Source organism: Astatotilapia calliptera, chromosome 14, assembly GCF_964374335.1.
Source record: "Astatotilapia calliptera chromosome 14, fAstCal68.1, whole genome shotgun sequence".
Lineage (NCBI taxonomy): Eukaryota > Metazoa > Chordata > Actinopteri > Cichliformes > Cichlidae > Astatotilapia > Astatotilapia calliptera.
Window position 1 is genome coordinate 3710257 of NC_137435.1, and position 24822 is coordinate 3735078.

The window sequence follows — 24822 nt, forward strand, 5'->3', positions numbered from 1 at the left end:
AATTCATAACTATCTTTATACTTGATGTTAGAAGTGCAAATTTTTTTACTGCCTCCAAAAGATGAAAATCTGATCAAGTAAAAAAAAGTAATAAAATCACTTAATTTAAAGTAGTACCGATCACAAGCTACTTGTTTATTTTAAATAAACGCATTCACGCAGCATCTCCATATTTGTCCCAATCAGTGCACTGAAACACGGGCGTGTGCGGAGGGGAAACGGGGCGACACCTTTCAATACTTTAAGCATATATATTGATGCTAAATCTTTTGTACCAGGAGGATATACAGGATTGTAAGTTAACTTGGGAAGAAATCTTTCTTTCACCGCTTTGTAGACCACTCTACCATTTCAATAATACATCTGTATGAGGGCACAGGGCTACACGGGAGCTTGAGAATCATACATATCACAAAAGTTTCTAATAAAATCTTTTAATCTAATTTAATTTTAATTTATTCATTTTAAATGCTGAAAATACCCCAGACCCCTTAACTTTAGAGGGGGCTTTGGGTTTTTCCTTTACTTTGTCTCTCCTTCGTGCACACAGATGTTCATGCAGTTGTAAAAATAAACACATTTTTCTTTTGTTTATTTGAGTCTAAATTGCTTTCTTGAGCTTTCAGAAGTGGCTCCAGGTGTTGTGAGAGAGACTGGACTGGATTTACAAGCGTGTAAGTTTGAGAGCTTTGTGCTTCACCCTTTGGATTGCGTTAGCGTTTTTGGCACGAGGAGAGCGGAAATGGGCAGTACACTTTGGGAAGCAGAGGGTCTCATGTGCGCGTGCTGAGCCACACTCCTCGGAGGAGCTCGCGACCACTTCGCAGCAGCATGAGGACGTGAGCAGGTCGGAAGGAGCGGCTCCTGAGTCCCGACGTGCCTCTTCTCTTCCTCCTCGATCACGCCAGCGCGCTCAAACTGTGGCCGGCCTCAGCTCTGAAACCTCTGCACACCAGAGAGCCAGCGGCGCGCGGCCGCTCCGCGTGTGCTCCTCCGTGGCAGCAATGATGCTCGCGCTCACCTTCACCTGCCGCGCGCTGCTCCTCTTCTTGCTCTCGGAGTCGGTTCAGACCGACAAGACGGCGGTAAGACCCGAACTCTCATTTCTCTGGCAGTTCTGTAAGAGCAGCGGTGCAGGCGCAAACATGTCTGGAAAAATAAGGTTTCGCTTTATCGAAGCGCGTTCACGGGTCACTCTAACGTTCCTGATTGGACACAGCGGTTAATGCGTTACTGGACTAATGGACCTGACCACAGTTATAATAATGTGTTGTTCTGTTCTGCTTAGACTTTCCTGTACATTCGTGTCTGTCTTGTCTTCGATCCTCAAACTAGTAACTGTAACCTAGTTTAGAATAAGTGGGTTAGTTTACTTAACTTTGTTAAACTTTTACACATTTGGACAAAAACAGTTTCCCGTAAACAGAAACAAAATCTAAAGGTGTATTTTTTGAGAGTATTTTTTATTTTGAGTATTTTTGAGAAAAATTAACCAAAACTGCAGTAACGTTATGTCTGTCTAAGAGCTACCAAAGTGAGTTGTATCACATAAACAACACACGTTAAAGATGAAAAGTGAACAAAACTAGCCGCACAGCAGGATTTCATGTGATGTTATGATACAGTCAGATCCCGCAGATTTTAAATAGGATCTAAAGAGGAAAATGTATAAATTTATAATTGATGCACATTTAAGCAGATCACTTCCACCTTACAAGACTCACAAAGTAACCTTATATTAGACAGAATTATCTGCTCTTCACAGGTGAATGCAAAGGACAGAAAACAGATCAAGTGCAGTCATATAAATATCTTTCAATCATAATCAATGACATACTCAATTTTCATGAGAATTGCAAATCGGTCTGCAAAAAGGTCGCCGCGCCTTTACAGCCTCAGGAAACTCGATCATTTTCACACTGACTGAACAATTTGAATTTTCTTTTATCGTTCTTATATTCAGTCTGCTTTATCTTTTTGCTTGGTGGCATGGTTCGGTCAGACCTGAATCGGATAGTGAGATGCTCCAGTCGTCTGATAGGCGAGTCACAGCCCTGTTTAGCCTCCCTGTACTCTAAACGGGTACGACAGATGGCTTTATCAATTCTGAATAATGGTTCCCATCTTCTACGGGGTGAATTTTTCTTTTTAAATTAAAGAAAAAGTTTCTTTTATCTTTTATACTTACCAAATATGTGTCTATCAGGTTTAAATAGGTGTGTGTGTTAGTGAAGGGCTGCCAAATGCTATCATATATCAAGAAAATTTGCCTACGGGTATAAATAAAGTAACCTTGAAGGAGGGCAGGACAGCAGATCATGTCCATGATGCACACTTTATTAGCTACACCAGGCTAGTACTGGGTTTGGTCCATATTGACATGGCACAGTGAGCTTGTTGTCATGTTCAAGAAACCTGTGTTTTATGGCATGGTGTGTTATCCTTAAGTAGCTGTAAGAAGATTTTATCTGGTCGTAAATGGATGGAAATGGTCAGCAGCAACACTCAGGTAGCACTAAGGACCCTGAAGTGTGCCGTGAAAACATCCCCCACACCATTACACCTTTGCCACCAGCCTGAACTATTGATATGAAGCAGCTTTCCTTTTGTTTATTGTTGACCCTACCATCTGAATGTTGCAGTAGAAATTGAGACCCAACAGATCAGATGACATTTTCCAGTCTTCTGTTCTTCTGGAGAGTTTTCTGTTCTTAGCTGGCAGGAGTGACGTCTGCTGCTTTAAGGTCCGATGTACTGAGTCTTCAGAGCTGCTCTTCTGCACACCTTGATTGTAACGACTGGGTGACTTTGAGTTACTGTTGATCTGAGCTTCCTATCAGCTCAGATCGCTCTGATCATTCTCCTCAAACATCTGTCTTCAAAAAAGTGCATCACTGGATGTTTTCTCTTTTTTGGATGATTCTTGTTCATGTTTGTTCCTTTTGTGAAAGGTCTGTGAAATTAATTCATCATCAGGTGGAAAAACAGTCATTATTTCAGATATGTTTGTAAGGTACCGGTAGTTACTCAGTATCTAACCCGGACTCTGGCCTAAAAACCTTTAAAGTCAAAAGTTTATCAAGGTAATAGGTACAAGCCATTTTTAAAAACGTGCATTTATGAGGCATTTAATAGGCCATTACATTTGATATGAAAGAGGATTGACTATATTCCATAAAAGTTGTTGGCGAGCTTCTTGGAAAATTGCAGGTCTTGGGTGGAACAATAGTATTAAAGACTTTAGTTTTATTGCTTTTGAACTACTAGCCTTGAGTTTTATTCACATTTGTATGTTTCATGCAGATACCAACAACCGTAAGATTTAGTTTGATTTGTTGGACTTTAACAGAAAATATCTGCATGTATACTCACAAATTAGCTGCTTTTGTGAAAGAGTATCATTCCTCTAAAGTGTAAAGGTTAGTTTTCTCAAAGAAAAGTAAACCAAAGTCGACCCCTTTACACCAAAATTCTACCCAAGCTTAAATCTTCCAGGAGGACCAAGTTAAAAAAACACAAACGGAGCTGCAGCGGCAACAGCGCTTTTAGTGTGGGTAAGAAAAAAAATCTTGCAGCTGCTAAATGTTAAAAAGTGTTTTATCTGTGTAATTGAGTATTACTGTTCAGGGACTGGCCACTAACAGCAATGCCACAGTGGGTCTAAACTGTCTGGTTTTATCATCTTCATAATCACTTTAGTCAAAGCGAGCAGTCGTGACACGGCCTCAGAGGAGCGTTTGTATTATTCTCTTTATTCTGGCCCACACGATGTTTATATTCAGCACAAAGACATTCATTAATCGGGTTGATTTAGTAGTTGTCCAGGGTTTGTGAGAGCTCCCTGGAGAGCAGGAGGGTAGGACCAGCCAGCAGGACCACAACACACACACACACACACACACACACACACACACACACACACACACACACACACACACACACACACACACACACACACACTGCGCTGCGCTGCCAGGCAAATATTTAAGCTGCTACTCATGGGAGATAGACAGGTGTGTGTGTGAGAGAGAGAGAATGAAAAACAGCCCCAGTAATCCTGCCATATATTTTACAGTGTGCTAGACAAATATCAGCTATACACTGAGTGCGTGTATAAATATTATAGAACATGAAATATGGCACGCTGACTAAAGTCACTGCACACTGCCAGAGGCACTCTGAATAGAAATACTTCAGTGCTAACATGGGGGGGGGGGGGGTAAAAAACAGAGCAACAGTGTTACGTTCTTAAAAACTACTATTTGGAATAAAGAAATAATGTAAGAGGCCAGCTGGAAGTTTACCTGAAAATACCATTTCAATGTTTCTGACTACTGGTATTCCTTTTCAGCTCAGTACAATTCAGTTTTACTTATATAGACTCACACACCAGTCATTTAATACACCAGTATTGGAGAGAGAACCTCAGGAGATCTCCAGTGAGAAGCACTTTTCTATTTCAACTGGTTGAAAGTGGAGATAGAGAAGAAGTGCAGAGAGAGATTAAAAACAACAAACGGCTTCGTTTTCAGGAGTGAAATAAAAAACAGATTGGCACTGATGGCCTCTTTCCAGATGTGCAAACTGCCAATTCCATGCACGCCTTTTAAACCGAGCACTGATAACGAGCCACATGATCCCTCTTCTCTTTGGGCCAGAGGACACGGTGTCCATGTTTCAAAAGAAAACAAAAACCTGTTTGATTATTCTGAACAGTTTTCCACTTTGCCTGAGTCCATTTGAAATGAGCTTTGGTCCAGCAGTGTTTCTGGATCATGTGCACGTACGGCTTCTTTGCACGGCAGAGCGCTACCCTGCATGTGTGGATGGAGAGGTGCACTGCAGATGATAAACATTCAAGCCTTCATAGTTTTACATTGGGAAGCAATGTTTTGAAATTGTTCCTCAATTTTTAGATGTGTTTTTTGTCGACTGGTCAATCTCTGTCCATGTTTACGTCTGAGAAACCCTGCCTCTCTGTGATGCTCTTTTTATAACCACTAATTTTACTGATGGGGTCATAATTAACCTAATTAGTTATAAAATGTCTCAGTTTAAACATTTGATATGCTTTTTATTTTTAGTCATGTTTATGAGATTTGCAGATCATTACATTTACATTTTACAAAGCGTCCAAACTTTTTTTGGAATTGGGGGGCTTGGGTCCTGGTTGGTGTGTTGCCAGGGTTGTGGGCGGGTGGGTGTATGGGGCCCCAGCCCTGGCACAGGGTGCTGCCAGTGCATCGAGCCACATGGGGGGCTCTTCAACTGGTGGGGGAGGCTGTTACATCTTGCAGAAGCTTTCCTCTCTTCAGGAACTCTCTCTGCAGGAGGGGGGAGATACAGGAGAGGTGGAGGAAGATCTCAGCCTGGGTGTCTATTGTCTTGTGTAGTCTGGAAGATGAGTGAATGACGGGGTGGGTGCAGTTTTCTATGTGGTGGGGTCGGGTGGGCTGTCCCGGGCTCTGGGGCCGGGCAGCGCTGCTGAACTGGGCCCCGGTCCGGATGGGCCTGGGCCCCCTTTCCCTGGTGGGTTGCGGAGTATGGGGGTGTCACTTGCCCCTCCCTTCCTTCCCTCCCTCCCCATCTCCAGCTGCCTCCCTCTTCCTGCTGCACCACAATCACCCACACATGCAGGGCCTTGGGGTAAAGGTGTGTCACCAGGGTGCAGGGGAGGCTACCCCCCCTCTGTCCCCTTCTGGCTTCTTGTGCCTCAATTTTATCCCACAACTTAGACATTCACATTACTCACACTCTCATTACACATACATATAGGATCTTGGGGGTGGGCACGCGACACGGAATCCAAAAGACCATCAGGGTGTACACCCCACCCCTGGCGTGGTTGCCCACCTCTCAATTTTAAATACACGTAGACATTGAGGGCTAGCAGGAGGGACCATGTGCTTACCTGCTGCTCTCTGGCAGGTAGCTCCAAGCCCTCCTGGGGTTTAAATGCACCTTAGAACACACATGCATCAACACTACATATGAGCGGGCGGAGGGAGGTTTGGAGTCTTCACACACCCCCGTTCTCTGCAGCCTGTTGGAGCGGGGGGGCTAGGAGGAGGAGTTGGCCGTCCGATTGGGGTCTGGAGTGTGGGGCCTCCCGGCTGCTGCGGAGTCGGGGCGGTCTGCTTCTCTCCACACCAGGGAAAAGGGTAACACCACCTGGGTCTGGGTGCAGTTTGCCCCTTCAGGGGCAAGGGTACCTACCCGGGGCTTAGAGTACGCTTGGGGAGTGTGATCGTGTGTACAGCGTCTCTTTATGTCTGTCTCCACGTTGGTTGAGTGTGGAGTAAGTGTATATGAGAGCATGAGGGTGGGAATGGATGTTTGTATCTGTGTGTGTCTGTATGTCTGTGTCTATATGTCAGGTTGGGTATCAGACGCCACCTCTCTGGGGACACCTCAGGCCCTCCAAGGTTTGGAGTCCTATCTCCCCCCACCACTCCCCCTTCCAGTGGCAGACGCCCTCAGACATCGGTGCGTTGGTGGTTCTTTGTGTCCAGGGGTGGGCGTCCAGGTGCACACCGGCTCACTCCTGGTGGCTGCTTGTCGGGGCCTGGAGCCTGGGGCTCGCTTGGGCCCCTTCGGGGGTGGGGTGCACTCGACGTCTCGGCCTGGGGCTCACGAGCACGTCACTGCAACCCCCCCCCCCTGGCTTCTGCTCCCCGGCTGCTGAGTGAGCCCTCATCTGGGACTCTCCTCAGCTCTTTCTGGGACAGTGGCGCGGCTGCCCCTCTGTTGGTCTTCCTTGGTCTCTTGTGTTCTGGGGGCCTCTGGATGTCTGGAGTTTTGATCTCCTCCATACCTGCTTCATGTCCTGGAGGACGGGGCTGTGGCCCCCCCACACCCTCTAGCAGATCATTACATGAAGGAACCTTTTAAAAACAAGCGCGTCCATGCTCACAGGTGTACACACGGGTGATCACACCCACAAACTACACCCTTTTTGGCTCCTACCTCAAAGCACACTGTGTTCTGTTGATCTTATGTGCTGCACAATAATGTTTAATATTTAGATCATCGTGATGTTGTTTATTATGTTGCTCTTTTTTTTCTTCTGCTTGTTTTCTCTTTTTTCTTTCTCAACAGGTGATCCAGGTGATTGATATATTTATTTTTTGTCTGCTTATTTTGTTGTTTTGTTTTTTGCCCTTTATCCCCGTTCCTCTTCTCTGCTGTTTTTCTTTCCCTCTTTCTTTTCCCCAGTCAAGTCTGTCCCGTATTTAGCAAGTGAAAATAAAATAAACAATAAAAGGTGAATCAAATAGACCATTATGGCAAGGCTGGGATGGTCCATGTGGTAAAGTAAATCCGTTGGGCATCTTTCTTCGCCTTTAGACAATAATTCTGATGCAAAAGAGCCAAACGGGACAGGCAAAAGAAGAAAAAAAAAAGGAATTGGGGTTGTGATGTCTCAAGAAATCAAAAATGTCTCTTCCAGTTATAAAGAATTAAAACTACATTGTTAATAATAGCATCAATAAAATAACTTTTAACATTGTATATTGTTTTAGGTTTCCCACTGTTGCCTGAATGCATCGTCATAATAGAGTTTTAAAAAATATCTCCGCATTTGTAAAGCTTCTGTCTTCTTTCTGCTCGCTGTTTCCTGCTGGACTGGATAGAAGACTGTACCATAAAAACCCTGACAGTGTTTGACAGCAGCCTGGCCTCTGAGTGAGCCCCTGGCATGCTGTAAAATCCTGACAGAGGCTGTAGTTGTAGTTGGTGAATGATGAATGATGACAAGAAGTGATGTCCCTGCAGCTCAGGCTGGAAGATGCTGAACTTGACCCACAACATCTCCTGTGGGAGTCCAGCTGTCCCGTACCTCCTTCTGTTTTTTTTTTTTTTTTTTTGTATTAGTGCTTTTTACGAGGGACATAATATCTTTATAAATAAGATCTCTATGTTGAGATAATGTGTTTGGATTTTACAGTATTAGGGCCATAACCAGATCCAAAAATTCACAAAGACATCAAAGGAAATTCGTACATAAACTAAACGGTCAAAGGTCTTTTACTTCTTAACGAGATGTCCTACACGATCACTGAACGAGAGTATGTGCAAGAAGAAAATTCTCCATTTTGGAATCAGTTTTATTAAAGTCTGCAGGGCGTCCTACTTGCAGAACTGTAATGAAAATGTAGTATGTTGCTTGACTATACATAATAAAAGCTAAACCAGTTTATGTTAACTTTTCGTGGACCAGATTGTATGAGAAAGCTGTGTAGGGCATTTAAAGCCAATAAATGATACGAAGCTGGACGGTGATGTTAGTCTCATCTCCCCGTGCAGCTGTGAGTCTGGAAACTGTAAAATAGCAAATGAGAATTTGGCTGGTGCTACAAATTCAGAGGCGTGTGGATATTCCGGTGTCTGATTGCTTTAATTCCCCCACCAGAGTCAGTCATTCATGTCCTCTGCTCTCACTGGTAGTTGCTTTAGGCAACTATTCCTCCTCACTGAAAGCAGCCAGTTGAGGTGGTTTGGGCGTGCCTCCTGGATGCCTGGGGAGATTTTTCAGGCAACTCTAGTTGGGAGGAAATCCCAGGATGGACCCACGACACGCTGGAGGGATTACATCTCTAAACTGGCTCAGTGTCCAGCGAGAAGAGCTAGAGGAGGTGACAGGGGAGAAGGTGTCTCACCTGATAAACAGCAGAAACTGGATGTATGGTTTGAAATATACAAAAGAGCTGGTCTCCTCCAGTCGCACCATATGTATGTGTAGCAGTGTGATGGTATGCGTCTTCTCAGGGAATGCATGAAGAAAACAAGGTGATGTTTGTGCACACACATCTGCACCTGAGATGTAAACATGTCATCATCATTCATCTGTGTGTGTTTGCCCTTTAATGACCTGCTGCATAAATGAAATTCAGACTTTTAAAAAAAAATGCTAAGCGAGTGATTCCCCACGACACAGGCAGTTTGTTCTGACGCTAAATCCCAGCTCGGGGTGTTAACAGGCCTTTCGTCAGCATCAGCTGCTCTCTCACGCCAAACATCACACGGCAAAGCTCAGGAGATGAGTTTTTCTGTTTTCCTACAGCCGCCACTCTGAGGAATCTGGAAGGTGCGAGGCAGGAGGAGACAGTGGCAGCTTGTTCTCACTTTCTCTGCTGCTCGCACACACTCAGGCTCGAGTTTACAAGACCAGATACATTGATGCGAATCATTTTAACACTGAGGAGTCGTTGGTGTAGTTGTGCCTGACAGACAGGAAAGCCAGTCTACCAGCTAGACTCCTGCTCCACCCTTCAATCCTCTTGTACCTCCTCTAGGCTGCTTTTTCACTAATAAGTTTTTATTTTTTCTCTGTCCTCAAATTAATTTTTTTATTCCTTTCATAACTAAAAACATATTTTTTATTCATCATTTATTCCCTTGGCAGTGTTTTATTCATTTATTATTTTTTCTTAATTGCCTCTTTCTCTTCCAGGATGCATTCCTCTCATTCTTCCTTTTGTCCTCCGTGTAAAATCCACGACTCACTCTGACCTCTTCTGAATCAGCTGATTGAGTTCGTAGCGTTCAATTTTTCAATTTTTTACCTTCATTTCTGAGTCACCGGCTGTTGAATTACTCAGGGACAATGCAAACATCACAAAGTACATTGTGGGTAAATGTCCAAGGATCATATCAACATGTGGAATTGGTGGCTGGCCTAAACACGTCACAGCATAACGTGCGTGAACAAATACCCCACAAATCTCAATGAACTGAAGCAACACCAACGAAGTGTGGACCCCTAATACCTAAATTATTACATTTGCAAAGCCACGTCATAACAGTCTGCATAAAACCAGCAAATGATTGACATGTTTGCTCACTAAAATAACTTAATTGGTCGTGTTTGCTCTTGTGTCTGAGGAGAGAGCAGCAGCAAAGCTTTATTTGTTCGCTCTGTTTGTGTATCTTGATTTGTTCACATTAATCTCTACAGTCAATACATTAATTAATGTCCTGGCATTAAGGCACAGAGGCCTCATTCACCACTAAATTATGTCAGCAATGTTTGACACACCATAGCAAATTTACCCGTGTGTCTCAGAGTGTGTGTGAGGAGAGAGGGGAGGCCAGCTGACAAAGAGGCTCTGATGAAGAGCGAGAGGGTGGAGTTAGCAGCCAACTCTGTATGTATTGTATAGGCGTGAGCTGAGTGTGCACCACCTTGTATGTTTGGGGAGTTTTCGGTGAGTCTGCGAGGCGGTGTGAGGAATCTGTGTGTATTTAAATAGAGATGTGTGTGATTGTGACTTGAGAGTGGGCTTTCAGGCTCATGTGGGAGTAATTTAGGTCATCGCACTCACCAGATTCTCCATGAATCAATGCCTCTTCTCCTCCCTTTTCCTCTCTCTTTGTCACAAGTTTACATGTTGTGAATTCTCAGTATCTTTGGAAGAATTTGCTCTGAAGGTTTGTCTGTTATATCTGATCATGCACAACAAAATTCACAAGAATTTTTCTTCTGGGGCCTTTCTGATCCCCAGTGTCTCAAATGTACCTCTTCTGGTATGTTTGAGTGGTGCCCAGTAAAATGCAGTAGCAGTATTAGTCCTGTAAATTGTATTTTCATGGCAGTGTAAAAACGTCAGAATTATTTTGGAAGCAGTTTGGTGAATTGTGAAAGATTAGCATAAATTGTACGGCTCAGAAAAGAGGAAACTGTGGTGTGCAGTCTAAATAGCTTTTGGCCATGTTTCCACTGCCTTCTTAGAGCTTTTAATGAGAGTTCTTCCAAAATATTATGCTGCTTGTCACAGACTCATTTTTCATTCATTATATTTACCTTGAAAATTAAAAAAAAAAAAAATCACTTAATGCACCTTAAAGTCTCCCCGTGAGGCACAGAGCCAATCACAGCTCCTAGAAGAAATGGAGACTGTGCAGGAAGAATCAGAAAGACTTTATTTATCCCCAAGGCGCAATTAACATACAACAGAGCAGTTAAAGATAAGAACAATAAGAACAGGCAATAAGACTGAGATAATAAATACACAGAATATACAGTTTTAAAATTACACAGTTTAAAATGAAAGTGACTGAAAGGTGAATAAATAACTATAAAAGTTGCCATTCTCCCTCAATTAATAAAGTTTATCCACTCAGTTTGCAAAGCTGGAGCCAGTTTACAGGTAAAACTGCAGGTGTGAGAAAGACACGCTCCGTAACGGCCTTTCCCGACACATTTGTGAGGCCGTTTATTCTCTTTTCTCTCACTCGTTTTCTTTTAAGCACTCTTTCAAGTCAGACAAAGTTCTGGTCATTTTATCCTTCACAGCTGTAGCGTGACGATCTGCCAAAAGGAGACAGCGACTATAAATACACAGAGAGAGGTGACACACTTGGAGGACACAGCTGAACTAAATCAGGATAAGATGACACAGAGAAGTAAAGCTAAAACATGCACCAGACACAGTCTATCAATAGAAAGTAGGATGTAACAAGACAGAAAAACACCAAGCACAGAGACTTTTAAATGAGATACAAGGACACGGGAGAGAGAAACTGAAAACTCATAGACGGATATGAACAAACTATAACCGTGAGCAGGATTCCACCACCACCTCTTCACAGACGGCTGACATGTCGAAGCTTTAAAACCTCTTTTTACTGTCTTTTCCCTTCATAGTGTGTTTATAACTGACATGACAATCAACGTACACTCTAAATGTTTCCTGTTTGCAGCCCTTCCTGATCACAGAGAACATGTGGCCTCGTGGTTGTGTGCTGGACTGCCAGAGGGGGCGCCACAGACCTGTGTGTGGCAGCAATGGCAGGCTGTATAAATCGCTGTGTGCCTTTCAGAGGGCACAGTGCATCAACACACAGCTCCGCCACGTCCCACGGGGACACTGTGCAGGTACAGGGCTTTACAGCGACATCATCACAAGCTGTTCTTAATGTTTCCCATGATGCTCTGGTGGTGAGTTTACTGGCTTAAAAAATCTGAACTGAAATAAACTTTTCTCATGTTTCTATCTGAATTTGAGCTGCTTTATATCACGAGTACAAAAAGACGCCTGTTATTAATCAGCTGTAGTTTCCTGCCACCTCTGCCTGCTCTTAATGACTGTTTTAATCTTAAACCGGGAGCATAAATAAACGGACACCACTGTGCTCCTGTCCTTCATTCAATCAGCTTAAAATGTTCTTCCCAAGTGAATCAACTCAGTCAATAGAAACATTCTTCTTAAATTAACAATGACTACTTTTTATTGGTCGGCAGAGCAACGGTATGCACATCTGTGTCATCAGGATTCATGATTTCCACTCTTCCCATCTATAGCAGCACACATGGATACTAATTTCCTCTGTTTTAGATCCGTTGCAGACTAAATGCCAGCTGGCCCGAGCTCAGGGCCTTGAGGCCAGAGCCCGCAGCCGTGGTAGTCCTGCAGCTGCAGTTTTTGTGCCTGCGTGCGGTCCCGAAGGTCACTTCATGCCCATACAGTGCCACAACCAGACCGGATATTGCTGGTGCTCCACGCCTGATGGCAAACCTGTCAGTGGTACCACGGCCCTCCATGTGATCCCCAACTGCACCGGTCAGTTATGTTTTATTCAAAGTATTACAGATTGTTGGCAAAAACCCCAAAACAAAACAACTTAACTGTGAAGGACTTTAAAATAGCATTTTTATGTATGTTAAAAAAATGCTATTCTAATGCATGTATTTGATGTATTTTGGTGAGCTCACATGTCACGTATGGAAGCACTGATTTAATTTGCCTTATTTACTGTATTCAGGGTTTTCTTTGATGTCTTTTATTAAAACTGCTTTACTTTGTAATGAAACTCGAGTATTTTTGTTTGCATGGACTACTTTACCAGCATACATGTTGCTACCTGCAGCAGAGAATGAAGGAGTAATTTTCTTAAGCTCTTTTCATACATAAGTGACAGTTTCTCACATGTATCAGACAGCAGGAAATAGTCTACACTAATAGAGCACTAACAGTCTGTGCGTGGACTTGGTTGTGAAGTCTTCTGGTTTCATGCATTTCAGTAAAAGTAGCGATTGTTCGGTATTTATCAGCTCCAAGTGTAACAACAATGGCTCAGTTTCACTGTTGATGTCAGAGAAATACAGATACACCAGCACTCGAGGATACATGCAAACAACAGCCAAGGCTGTGTGTAGGCCTGAAAAGGTGGAAGTCCTCTAATTCTTCAGAACGAATGTTGAACTTTAGTCTGTTGTCCACTCTGAGCTGTGCCTGTTATTCTGAACAGATCACCTCACCAAGCTCGTTCAGATCACCGATACAGATGCAACTCCAGTCAAAGGTAAGAAGACGCTTTATTTAAATTGCACAAAGGCAGTTTTGTCCTTGCTTTAAAATAACTGTGGAGCACAGTGTGCACACACTCATATGTTTCATTCACTACAGGTTAGATGTGTGTCTGTATGTTTCTCATTTGTCCTTCGTTCTGCCTTTTCCTGGCATCACACGCTGCTTGTTTCTCTGCCAGACACATCTGCAGGGACTTAATAATTCACAGAGCACTTCACATGCCAAGACTCTAAAAATGCCTCTTTGTCTGATTTTTCCCTCTACTCTCATTCTTTTTTGGGTCCTTTTTTACTTCTTTACATTATAAAACATAAAAATAGTACCAAAAAACTCACCCAAGAGGAAAACAAACCTAATGCTCCATAACGTCTCCGAGATATTCCACTCCAAGTCAGAAAAGGTTGCCAGGTTTGGTCTGCTCTAATTTAAAGGTCATTTACTCTGACATTCAGATTTTCTAAAGCAGCAGTCCCCATCAGGTTTATGCTCTTGTCCAGTCTGGCATACATAACTCTACTACGTGCTGCTGCAAAATCTTATACTGGCAGCATAAGTGTAGTTTTCGTGAGCCTTTATGGGTTTATAAAAGTTTTGTCCCCTTACAGATGCAACTGAGGATTTTTGGTAAAGGTTTGTTGAGCTGCTCTGCAGTGTCATGTAGAAATGTAGCACTTCCTCTAAGTTTCTTGTTAAATTTAAAGTATTTATTGTATTGTGTTTGTGTTTTAAGTTTTTAGATTGTAACTAATATTTATGGACATCTTCGCTGTATAAATCTCAAGGTGGAACATACCCGATTTCATAATTTCCTTTCTCTGCTTTTTCACATGCTTTCCTCCATCTGTCCAAACTATCCCCCCATCTTCTTCTTCTTCCATTCACTCTGTTTTCTTTTATTTCAGATGGAGACGTTGGACCTGGACCTACGCTGGACCCTAGAAAACCTGCAGGTGAGAAAATAAAAACCTCTTCTACTAAAGAAATTTTAATGCATACGTGGGCAGAACATAGCTGCTATGATTAACCACTGTGAAGCTCACTACATGTCATTTATATACCAGCACGTCAGTTTCAATTAAAGATTAGCTGTAAGTGAGGAACAGAAAGCTAATTTTCATGTTTTGTAAAGTGGAAAAACTTGAAACGTACATCACATACAGGACTCAGAAAATTACTTTTTTTAGGAACTGGGGTATATATTGAATCTTCTAACAAATGTAAAAAATTAATTGATTATCATTTTACATGTATGGGTTTTAATTTGTTTCAAACAAAACCATATAACACACTGACGATACAGCAGAGGATCCCGGGTCAAGTCTTTTCTGTTTCAACCCTCCTTAACATTTTTAACTTTCCAAACTTTTCCTTTTTTAATAACAACTACAATGTGACAGTGCTGCTCATTGCTTTTTCACAGCATCAGATTTAACATAATATAATATATAATATGTAACATGGCACTGGTTCTTGAGAAAAAGGTCTTTAACCCTTTAAAGCCATCAGCGCGAACTGTCACATGTCCGCCATGTCCTGCCCGAAACCGGAAGTGACGTCATTTTGCGGAAATGTAGTTTTTTACTATCAGGGCCTCATGAGCCTGTACTGGTGTTTTTAAAAGTTATGTTTGACTTTATGACTTTCTGTGTCGTTTCTGGGATGCTTAGGACTCATATTGCACTGCTGGAAATAGTTTATTTTGATGCATATGCTGCTTTTTTGCAAATCTTCATTATAATATTTATTTTCGTTTTTCCTGCAGTGTATAAAAATTGGTGTATTTCAAAAATAAAACTATGAAGATACTTAAAATAAATTTCCTGTGGTGGGAAACTATTTTGTGCAACTTTTTTGTATTTACAGTTTTGAGAGATAAGCCTCTTAAATTTCTCTAACTAGAAATATATGTTAAAAAAGCAAAAATGATTTTAAATTTTTTTGTAGTTTATTGCACTTTTTTGCAATTTATGTAATTACTATGCACTTAATGCATACATATTATTTAAATTTGGGCTATAATGGTTGTATTGATGTATATCAACTTGAAATGCTCCCAAAAATGGCTCCACAGCATGTAAAAATATAATATAAGCTCTGGCGGACTTGGTTCTATGGTAGGTCTTAAAGAATTAAACAAACCCCACATAATATTACTCAGAAGCAAACAACATGGTGAAGATAAAAAGCACTGAGCAGCTACAGAGATAAGTCCTCATGAGTTTAGAGTAACACAGTGGATGTGTGTGTTTGTGGGATACAGAAAGCAAATGTCGACTTGTACACCGATGACCTGTCAGTGGCTGTTTGCAGCTTGTTCCCTTTTGTGGCCCAAAAATTCGCTTTCGGTTTACGTTAAGATATATTTGGGTCAGTCCTGGGTGTTAAACAGTGGGGATGTTTTGATAAAGGGAAAAGCTCTGTGTTCCTCCTAGTGTACTTGAAATATAATATAATATAAATATAACACATACGTATACTGGATGCAGTTTTTTTTCATGTCACGTTGTGTTATTGTAGCAGATATTCAGCTGAACGACCTCTAAGAAAAAGGGAAATACTCTGAAATCTTATTTGAAAGCTGTTTTATTCTCATTCAGAGTTGACGGCGCCTCCTTTCTGGGTGACCATCCTGATGAACTCTGAGTCACGAGGAAACCGCTCACTCAGACGACCTCCTGGTAAGAGTCGTATATGTTTATATATGTATATGTATTCTCATATATGTACTCTTCTTTTAACGCTTAAAGTTTCATTCCACATATTTTAAACAGCCTTTGTGTGTATTTTATGTAACTTTACAGAATTGTTTTGATATAGAATAAGTGTGTGTGTGTGTGTGTGTGTGTGTGTGTGTGTGTGTGTGTGTGTGTGTGTGTGTGTGCGCAGACAATCCTCAGACTTGTCAGCGTGAGCGAGCGTCTCTGCTCTCTCAGACTCGTCAAGCCTGGGAGGATGAGCGTTTCATCCCAGAATGCACTGCAGATGGGCGTTACAGCCCCGTGCAGTGCCACACTGCTACAGGTTACTGCTGGTGTGTCAGAGTGGACACTGGGAGGCCACGACCAGGCACCTCAGCACGGTAAGAAATCTGTTTGTTCGTTATTTAGCTCATTAGTGTGTTGGAAACTTGACTGTTATTCCTTTTAAAAACTTTCTCTTTTACTGTCTTTTCTTTTTTTTTCGCTCCTCTTATCCCCTGTCCTCCCTTCCAGTCGTCAGATTTGACTGGTTTTGCAGTCACAGAAGCATTTCATGTTAATCATATAATTTTACACCAATTACTGTCACTGCTCCCTAGGTGGATTTGCCTTAAAGGAAAGACACAGAGCAAATCAGAATAAATTATGGTCGGACTTTCCTGTTCTCGAGGGGCTTTATCAGCATTGTTGCTGCACAGCTGCTTTCAAACTCCTGGGAGCGAACTGGTGGATGTTTTCTTGTGATGGTTTTGGTTCACTGATGTGAGAATAAACTCCCTTAGGCCTAATGCGTTTTTTAAAATTTTTCTATCTAATGTCTAAGCACTTTATGTGGTTGGACTTGTAATTCTGTAAATAGAAATCACTGTCAGCCAATTAAATCAAACAGCTGTTTCCCCCTTTAGCACACAAAACAAATCAAAGCATCAGATTTGTGTACATGAAAAGAAGTGCCAGTCATATTTTGCATTTATTAATTCAAATTCTACTGCTCAGTCCCTCTGTGACCTCAGTAAACCAGGAGTTTACAGTCTCAGCTGCTGGTTTCAGTCTGGTTTCAAAGGACCGAGATGACAGCGCTCACAATACTCAGCTGGGGCTTCGTCGCATTAATAAACAATAAAAAGCTAAAAATAAATCATGAAGTGAGATGAGCCATATAGAGTTTTTATTTTAATGTGTAGTTCCATGAAAATGTGATCAGTGATTCCACCCAAACCCTGTTTTTTACATTAAGTCCTTTTTGATGTTATTTTTTTCACATTTTCCAATTTGGTTGACTTTATGTGTGTGTGTGTGTGTGTGTGTGTGTGTGTGTGTGTGTGTGTTCACAGGAATCAAATCCCGGACTGCACTAGGGCAGAGGCTGCCTCACTGGAGAAACCTCTGCCTGGTAAATATGAAAGTTTCTGATTGGTGGAAAAACAAAAATATACAGATTTAAAGCATCCTGTAAACATCTCACACATTTTCCATTTTCAGCCAACATAACTGAAAAGCAGTTTGCCCAGATGTGAATTTCTCATCCTGTTTACTATATATAGGCCATTTGTTACGTGTCTGATGTCATGTGGAGGCCGATGATGTTCATATCATTCAGGTTACAGTCTTTACTCTGATCTCACAGGGTGTCCTGGAGCTCGTAAGAAGAAGTTCCTTCAGAGTCTGGTCAGAGCGCTGCAGGTGGAAGCACAGCATGCTGGGAGTCAGAGTCCCTACCAGTAAGTCTGGATACTGTAGACAGCAGGGGGGTGACGAGTGCAGCAGTGATTAATGATCTTCTGTGAAACTCACAGTAACATCTCAGGCTGTGTCTGAAATTGTTATTTACTCACTTTTTCATCATCTGCACGTACTCTCATGTCAGAATCTCTAAATAGAAATGAACAACATGTCTGTAGCAGGTCGAGTTTCTGAGAGTCCCAAAGTGTCTACATGTGGAAGTTTGTCTTAGTGCCTGAAATTTCAATATACCTCTCTGTAGAGAGAAAACTGACTAATGTGCAAGTATATTGGAGTAAGCAGGCACTGATTTAGGAAATATACGGTGGAAACAGTAGATGGCACAGTTATCTCAGATAAAAATCATTTCTCAATAAGCAGACATCCGTTTAGAAGACCCCTACGAACTAAGCAGGCTGTGTTTGTATTATTTAAATATGTTTTGATTTTGTGAAATGGAACAGGCTTCAGACTCGCACCATAAATTTGCATTATGTCCGCTCTGTGCCTGCGTGCTCGTACAACGTGAAACCTGTAGATCTGCTTTAAATCAAGAGAAATTCTTCCGTCTCAGGTGTGTAATGTGCCACCTGTTGCACAGCAGGAGCTGATAGCGATTCCTCCGGTGTGTTGCAGTGCTGAGATGGTACGCAGAATTGAAAATGAAAACCAGTTTCACACATCGGTGAACAGTGCAGATTTGATCAAGCACCTGATAACCTGCAGGAAGAACAGAACGGAATATTCCCATCTGTTTTCCTGCGTTTGCCAATCAGCACTTACCTCATTCTTTCCATCTGCTCCTCAGTCTCAGTTTACAAACATGTTGTTGGCTCACTTCTTCAGGTTCATGCTTTTCATGCATCTGTGTCCCATCCTTCACCCACTTTATTATTCTCCACCAAACATGCACAGATTTTCAGCTCCAGCATATTTCTTCACGATAACTTTGGCTTTGCCGTTTCATTCATTCCAGACTTGTTTGCGGTTTGTGTCTGACATAAATTTGAAGCTTCAGTTGCTCAGCTTGCTTTATAACTGATAAGAGGGAACTGAGAAATCCATCTGGTGATTCTGTTTGTCAGCAGGCTCCCTTGTCCTTGTGAAATGGGATGTTTATTGAGTTCTGCTGGAGCGTTGTGAATAGTGCTGCTGGGTTTTATACGATCAGTGTGTAAACATTGAGACACACTGTCAAATCTGAGTACAGATGTGTGAAGATGTCGGCTGCTCCTTCTCTTATTCCGTGCTCTCTGTGATGCTAACAGTGATTTTAAGGTTTGAGTGACTTTCAAATTTAAGTTTTTCACTATTTTGTCACACAGAACTGTTTCTTTAAATGTGTTTTCTGTGAAAAGTGATTTGAAAAAAGAACCTGAATGAGGTGGCGTCCTTTACACCAGCAAAGTGTCTCATCTCTTGGGTTTTTGTGCCGCTTCTTTCCATCAGAGACTCAAACACAGATCCTTCCAGTGCTCCTTCGCCCACTTCAAACCCTCCACCCTCTGTGGCTCCTTCATCATCTTCCTCCTCTCTGGATAATGCCTCCGCTGATGCTGCAGAGTCTTCTAGGCCAGAGGTGGTGCTGCAGTGGCACTTTAGTCAGCTGGACGTGGACTCCGACGGGTGGCTCAGTGAGCGTGAGGCTCGACCCCTCCATCAGTTCCTGCGGCGCAGACTGAAGCCACGACGCTGTGCTAAGAAGTTCGCCCAGTACTGCGACAGCGATCGAGACCGAAGCCTAACGTTAGAGGAGCTGAGGGTGTGCCTGGCTCTCTGAGGAGGCTTACCGTCAGGTATGCGACTGCAGTATAAACCCAGTGGTTAAGCTAATCATTTCTAATTTTTTCTAACTTGTACCTCTTGTTGGGAATGATTTGCATCACCCTTGCTTAACTTTCTGTGCTCTGTGAAAAAATAAGATAAATCTGAATATATCTAATACAGCTGGCCTTTTTACTCATTACATGTTTCTTGTTTGCCACAGATTTGAACTTGAACAGATTTTCCCTTTAAGATAATGACAGTGGGAAGAGAAGAAATTCAGGGAAAGGCTGGTAGACTATAGGAACGGCAGCTCTACGCGCCCTAACGACGTACTGCACATGCTTAACCTCCATCGAGCTGACGCTAACCTTCACACTGCTGCCCGTAAAAACAGAATATAATCAAAGTTCACTTAGACCATGACACAGTTCAATAAAACAGCAGCTCAGCTTGTTTCAAAATAACACGTTGAGCTCGCCGGTGCAGTCTAGCAGAGAGTAGAGCACACGCTGTGAATGCACCAATTCTTCGGAGCCGTTGAACCGATCGGCCTGATTAAGGACAGGTGCAACAACAGGGAGCAGAGTCTCTGTTCTCACTCCAGCTGCTGCTCAGTGCGAACCCGCTCATGCTGCATGAAGCTCATTTGATACGTTTCTCCAGCCAGGTTGATGAAGTGATCGTTTTCGGCTCATGCTCGTCATGTGCCATAGTTTAGAAACACAGTCACAGAGTGGGAATGTCTCCATGTTTCCTTTTGTCTTCAGGTTAGCACAATGTTTTGGAAGTGTTTTTTAAGTTGTATGGTTTGGATGGCAGCTAGTTTACAGCTCTGATCGTTGCTTTATAATTTAATATTTCCTCTTTTTTCTTATTTCCAGTCTCTTTTGTCTACTTCAGTCACCCCAACTGAAACTAAGCAGCTCGTGTTGGTCTGAGAGTTGATGAATGTCGAGCTAATACACAGATTATCAGAGCTATGAAAATAAGAAAACATGTCTGCGTGGGCAGAATATGAGCTGCGCATTAGAAAAGGAACAAACAGGATACAATTACATCTTATTAAATTCAGTTTCATTGTTTCCTCTGCTGATTGTTTCCTCTTGCAGCTTCTTATTACTGCTAAGAAGCTGCAACTTGTAGTTATTTTGGGAAAGCAAATCCATCCATGAAACAGCCTACGCCTCTGCTGTGGCATAATCACAGTAGTATAACTCCAGTTTCAGTGGTACTGAGCAGTTAGTGGTAGCAGGATTTAGATAAGTAAAAGTAGAAGCAGCAGAATATACCTACCTAATATACCTGGTGATATTTCAGCAGCAGTGGGATAACGCAGAGTTGTTCTCGTCTCAGTTTTCACAGCTGTCTCTCTCTCTCACACGGCTGTTAACCAGCCTCCTCATTGGTCTGCTGGCTGAGGTAAAAGCGTCTTTTCTCTCCTTTTCAGGCTGTTGATCTAAGGGGAGCCGAGCAGTTTGGGCTGGCAGCGAGACAAATTACACCCACGATGTCTGAGTGTTTATGTACCTTCGTAAAACGAAAACAAACGGTGGTCGAGGTGAAAAGGCCCATTTGTCAGGGGGCTATCAGTCACAGCTCGGTGGTGACAGCGATTCACTAATCAGCCCACCGCAGACGGCAGTGACAGCTCGACCAGTGTGTGTGTTTTTCTTAGTTATAGCAACACGAGTCTGGGATTTATTATAAGTTTGTAAGGGTCATAAGCTCGATATTCCGTCTTTCTCTGCCTGGATTTTTCTGTCATTTCTGTTGATGTAAACAAAACATCTGGTTCATATGGAGATCTTAAATCATGTTGCTGATTCCACCGACAAGCATGAAAAACACGATTATACAGTGAAGGACGGATGACAGAGAACAGCAGCATTTTCTCACTGTATCTGCAAACATCCTGTAGATCATTTTATATATTTTGTGTAAACTGAAAACTTCAGTTTATTTTTCCAAGATTTCACTGGCAGAGTTATCAAAGTACCATATTATTTAGAAATAATGTTGAAAATACAAGATTAGAGCAGCTACAAGGATCCCATTTAAAGTCTAGACTGACATCGTCAGTGACACGTCAGCTGACCTGACCTGAGAGTTGGCAGTTCGTCTTGTGATCGCAAGGTTGCCGCTTCGAGCCCCGGCTCGGACAGTCTTGGTCGTTGTGTCCTTGGGCAAGACACTTCACCTACCGCCCACTGGTGAGGGGCCGATGGCGCGATATGGCAGCCTCGCTTCTGTCAGTCTGCAGCTGTGGCTACAACTGTAGCTGCCTCCACCAGCGTGTGAATGAATAGTGGAATTGTAAAGCGCTATATAAATGCAATCCATTGTTATCATTTGCAAACCTTCACCGATCTGTATGAAAGTGACGGCAGTCAGTCAGTCAGATTGGGCTTGTTTGGAGAAACGTTGCCTCACACCAGCTGATCTGTGCAGTCTCCTTGGAATTGAAAGTAGTTCCCCAGAGGCGGAGGTCGGTCACAACTGATTATCAATCAAAAATTGATAATTCTTAGTTGAGGTTGTTGTTGTATATTTACTCGAGCATGACTCAGCCATAATAGTTAGACTGAATGACACAAGTGTAATCTCATTTGAGGAACAGCAGTGAGAAAGACCTGTGGGCAGCCTCGGCGTCAATGAAGTGTGACTGTAGAGATTGTATAGCATTAGAAAGCAGCAGTGCCTGAAGAGATGCAAGAGCAGGAATATAGAGTGGATACGAGGAAACAGGCCTCGAGTCTGGATGACCTAAAAGTCTTGCTTTATGAACAGGAGGACACACTGGTGAAATTAGGTTCTGCACAAAGGCAACAACAGGGACGGGAAGGGCAGTAAGAATCACTGCAGAAACTATGAAAAGTGGAAGTCAGCAAGAGGACAAGCAGAGCAGCAAGGTGAAGTGCAAAGATAAGAACTGGCAGGTGGCAGACAGAGGCAAGTGGACTGAGGAGCAGCTGCTAATTCAGAGATGAAGAGAAAGACAGGATAAAGAGAGGCACATGGGGCATTGAACTAACATGTGTCTGGGAGAGATAGCAGTGACCTCCAGTAGTGATGGAGGAGCCGACTCCCCAGACACGCTGCCAGTGGACCCGTCACTCTGCTGAGCTCGGTAAAACAGGCTAGAGTTGAAAAATAGTTTCCATTGATGTGATTCTATTGTCTTTATTTTCCTACCCTTCATTTCTCTTTCCCATTTTTTTGGTTCTCTTTCAGAGTCAAAGCGACCGAGAGCAACGAGACAAATCAGCTGACATCAAAAGGCAGCTCGTTTTAGTGATTAAGTCATAGAAGCGCCATCGTTGGGGTTGGAAGATCTGTTCTGTCGCCCACTTGTTCCTACATGGTCGCAAATTCCTGACACTATCGCTGTGGGGTGGAGCAGGGGGAGGTTTTAATGTGCAACCTCCAGCTCAGATACAATTGGCACTCCAGACAACCACTACAGTAATCTGATCCATTCTCAGCCACTTGCAGCTCAGTGTCCTCTGCTGTTTCACACCCTGCAGAGCCATCCAGGGGTTCAGCTTTGATTCTTTTTGGCTGACTTTTGCTCGTGATTCCAGACCAATAACACCAAGAAACCTTAATTTATTCAGTTACTGCTTTCCTTTTTCTCTTTTCATTAATCTTGTGTGTCTTTTACTTCCCGAGCCTGCATCTCTTCTTCTTTGTACATACTTTGTTACAACACATACTGACAGTATATATTAACACATGTATACATAAGTATATGTACTTTTGTAATTTGTTCGTTAAGTTGTATTTTCAGACCACATCATCGACTCTCAGCATTTTCTACTAAGTAATTGTGAGTTTAAAAAGGGAAAAACAGGTGTGATGGATGGATGTAACTTCAACCTTCATGTTTTTGCTGTTTGTAAATTTCAATAAATTTGTCATCTCATTTTTATTCATCTCAGCAGTCATACGTGTGAACGCTGTCTCGGCATCTCAGACTCGGTGGTTATCAATGGAGCCGCCGTGTCCTTCATTAGGTCTAACAGGAGGCCCGTTGGTTTCCACAGCAACAGCTGCCCGAGTTGTTGTCCCCTAATAAACTAATCAACAGATAAACAGGAAACAACAGAGGAATAGCATCTTTCATAACAGTCAAGTAAAACTTATTTCCCATCCTGCATTAGTGCCCGTCTCAGGTCATCACTGAGGCTAAATGTATTTCGACGGGAGATTAACAAGGTCCCGCGGCTTCCTAGCAGCCGGAGGAGATGATGTGCTTTCCTGTGCGACTTTGTGCCAGTTTCACAAACATACCTTAGACTGGAAATGCTGGAAATATGCAGCAGTGAGGACACCGTCCACCATTTTTGTTTAAGGATCTTATCCTGAAAGAAGTGCTGAGCCGTGCCACATCAAGACGACACAGCATGAAAGCTCTGTGCGACTGTTCTGCTCGAGGTCAAGGCATCGAGATGTCAATCTGAATTTATGTATCTGAGCCACATTCAAAGGTGACCTGACCTGACAAATAGTAATATCAGAGTTTGTGTGACTTTTTAATAATAAAGCTCACTTCAGTAGAGAAACTATTCACTGCAAGTTTTCAGTGCAGAGAAACCTTTTTTTAAATACACAAAATCTTATTCAGAGTAATCTAAAAGAACGACGGAGTGATGCTTTCTGCTTGAGAAATTGCTTGGTACATTGTAACTTTTCCTCTGAGGAACTAAAGGTACAGATAAAGTGAAGGTTTCACTGATTCAAATTAGACATCCTATAATATGAAGTACAATCCTTAAAGTAACAGATTTGAATCCTTTCATAACACTGACAAAGCCTGAGGATGTGAACTATAATGTGTTTCACAAAAGGAATTATGTGATAAAAGTGGCTATATAAATAAAATTGAATTGAATAAAAGTCAGGATAATGTCATTTTGTAGTGCGGATTACAGCCTCGATTTTCTCTCTCATCCTTCATAAGATTAATCTGATGGTCCTCTGGCCCATCAGATTAATCTTATGATCTCTTGGAGGTGATCTGACTTCCGTAATGGGAACCACAGCCTGGGGACACCTGGACAACTCTCAAAAGCTCTTATTAATCTTTCACTTCACATTTCGAATCCAGCTTCTGCAGACCACACCTCGGCCTCTTTCGCTTTGTTTATTTGACCAGCAGATGGCGCTCTGGCTCTAGGGCAGCTTTACGAGCAGCACCTCCGGCAGGAGAGGAAACCTCCTGCAGTCTTGCTCCAAAGACACACCCTGATAATCCCAGCCTCAGCAGAGCAGACAGGGAAACACTGCACGATTCCATAAAGACACAGGCATAGATTTTATCA

General features: G+C 42.5%; 1 protein-coding gene across 4 annotated transcripts; it reads left to right on the forward strand.

The window, feature by feature from the left end:
- Window positions 1-739: 739 nt before the first annotated feature.
- Window positions 740-23578, forward strand: LOC113036375 (SPARC-related modular calcium-binding protein 1-like). 4 transcript variants are annotated; one of them, XM_026192697.2, is made up of 11 exons: window positions 740-1085; window positions 11704-11878; window positions 12339-12563; window positions 13252-13305; window positions 14216-14263; window positions 15911-15991; window positions 16200-16392; window positions 17347-17405; window positions 17640-17733; window positions 19184-19530; window positions 22733-23433. In XM_026192697.2, exons 1-10 carry the CDS (start codon window positions 1005-1007, stop codon window positions 19512-19514), a joined length of 1341 nt encoding a protein of 446 aa, XP_026048482.2. In that variant the 5' UTR covers window positions 740-1004; the 3' UTR covers window positions 19515-19530; window positions 22733-23433. The 4 variants fall into 4 exon arrangements, with proteins under 4 accessions (XP_026048482.2, XP_080145459.1, XP_080145460.1 ...); XM_080289333.1 differs by lacking the exon at window positions 22733-23433 and adding an exon at window positions 23440-23578 and having other exon boundaries at window positions 809-1085; XM_080289334.1 differs by lacking the exon at window positions 22733-23433 and adding an exon at window positions 23443-23573 and having other exon boundaries at window positions 809-1085.
- The last annotated feature ends 1244 nt before the right edge of the window (window positions 23579-24822 follow it).

What these genes read in the sequence shown, in the direction of transcription:
- LOC113036375 (XM_026192697.2), top strand. Translation starts at nt 1,005, where the DNA reads ATGATGCTCGCGCTCACCTTCACCTGCCGCGCGCTGCTCCTCTTCTTG. An exon ending in CTCACTCAGACGACCTCCTG is followed by an intron (nt 15,992 to 16,199) that starts GTAAGAGTCGTA and finishes GTGTGTGCGCAG; the next exon opens with ACAATCCTCAGACTTGTCAG. An exon ending in GGGAGTCAGAGTCCCTACCA is followed by an intron (nt 17,734 to 19,183) that starts GTAAGTCTGGAT and finishes TCTTTCCATCAG; the next exon opens with AGACTCAAACACAGATCCTT.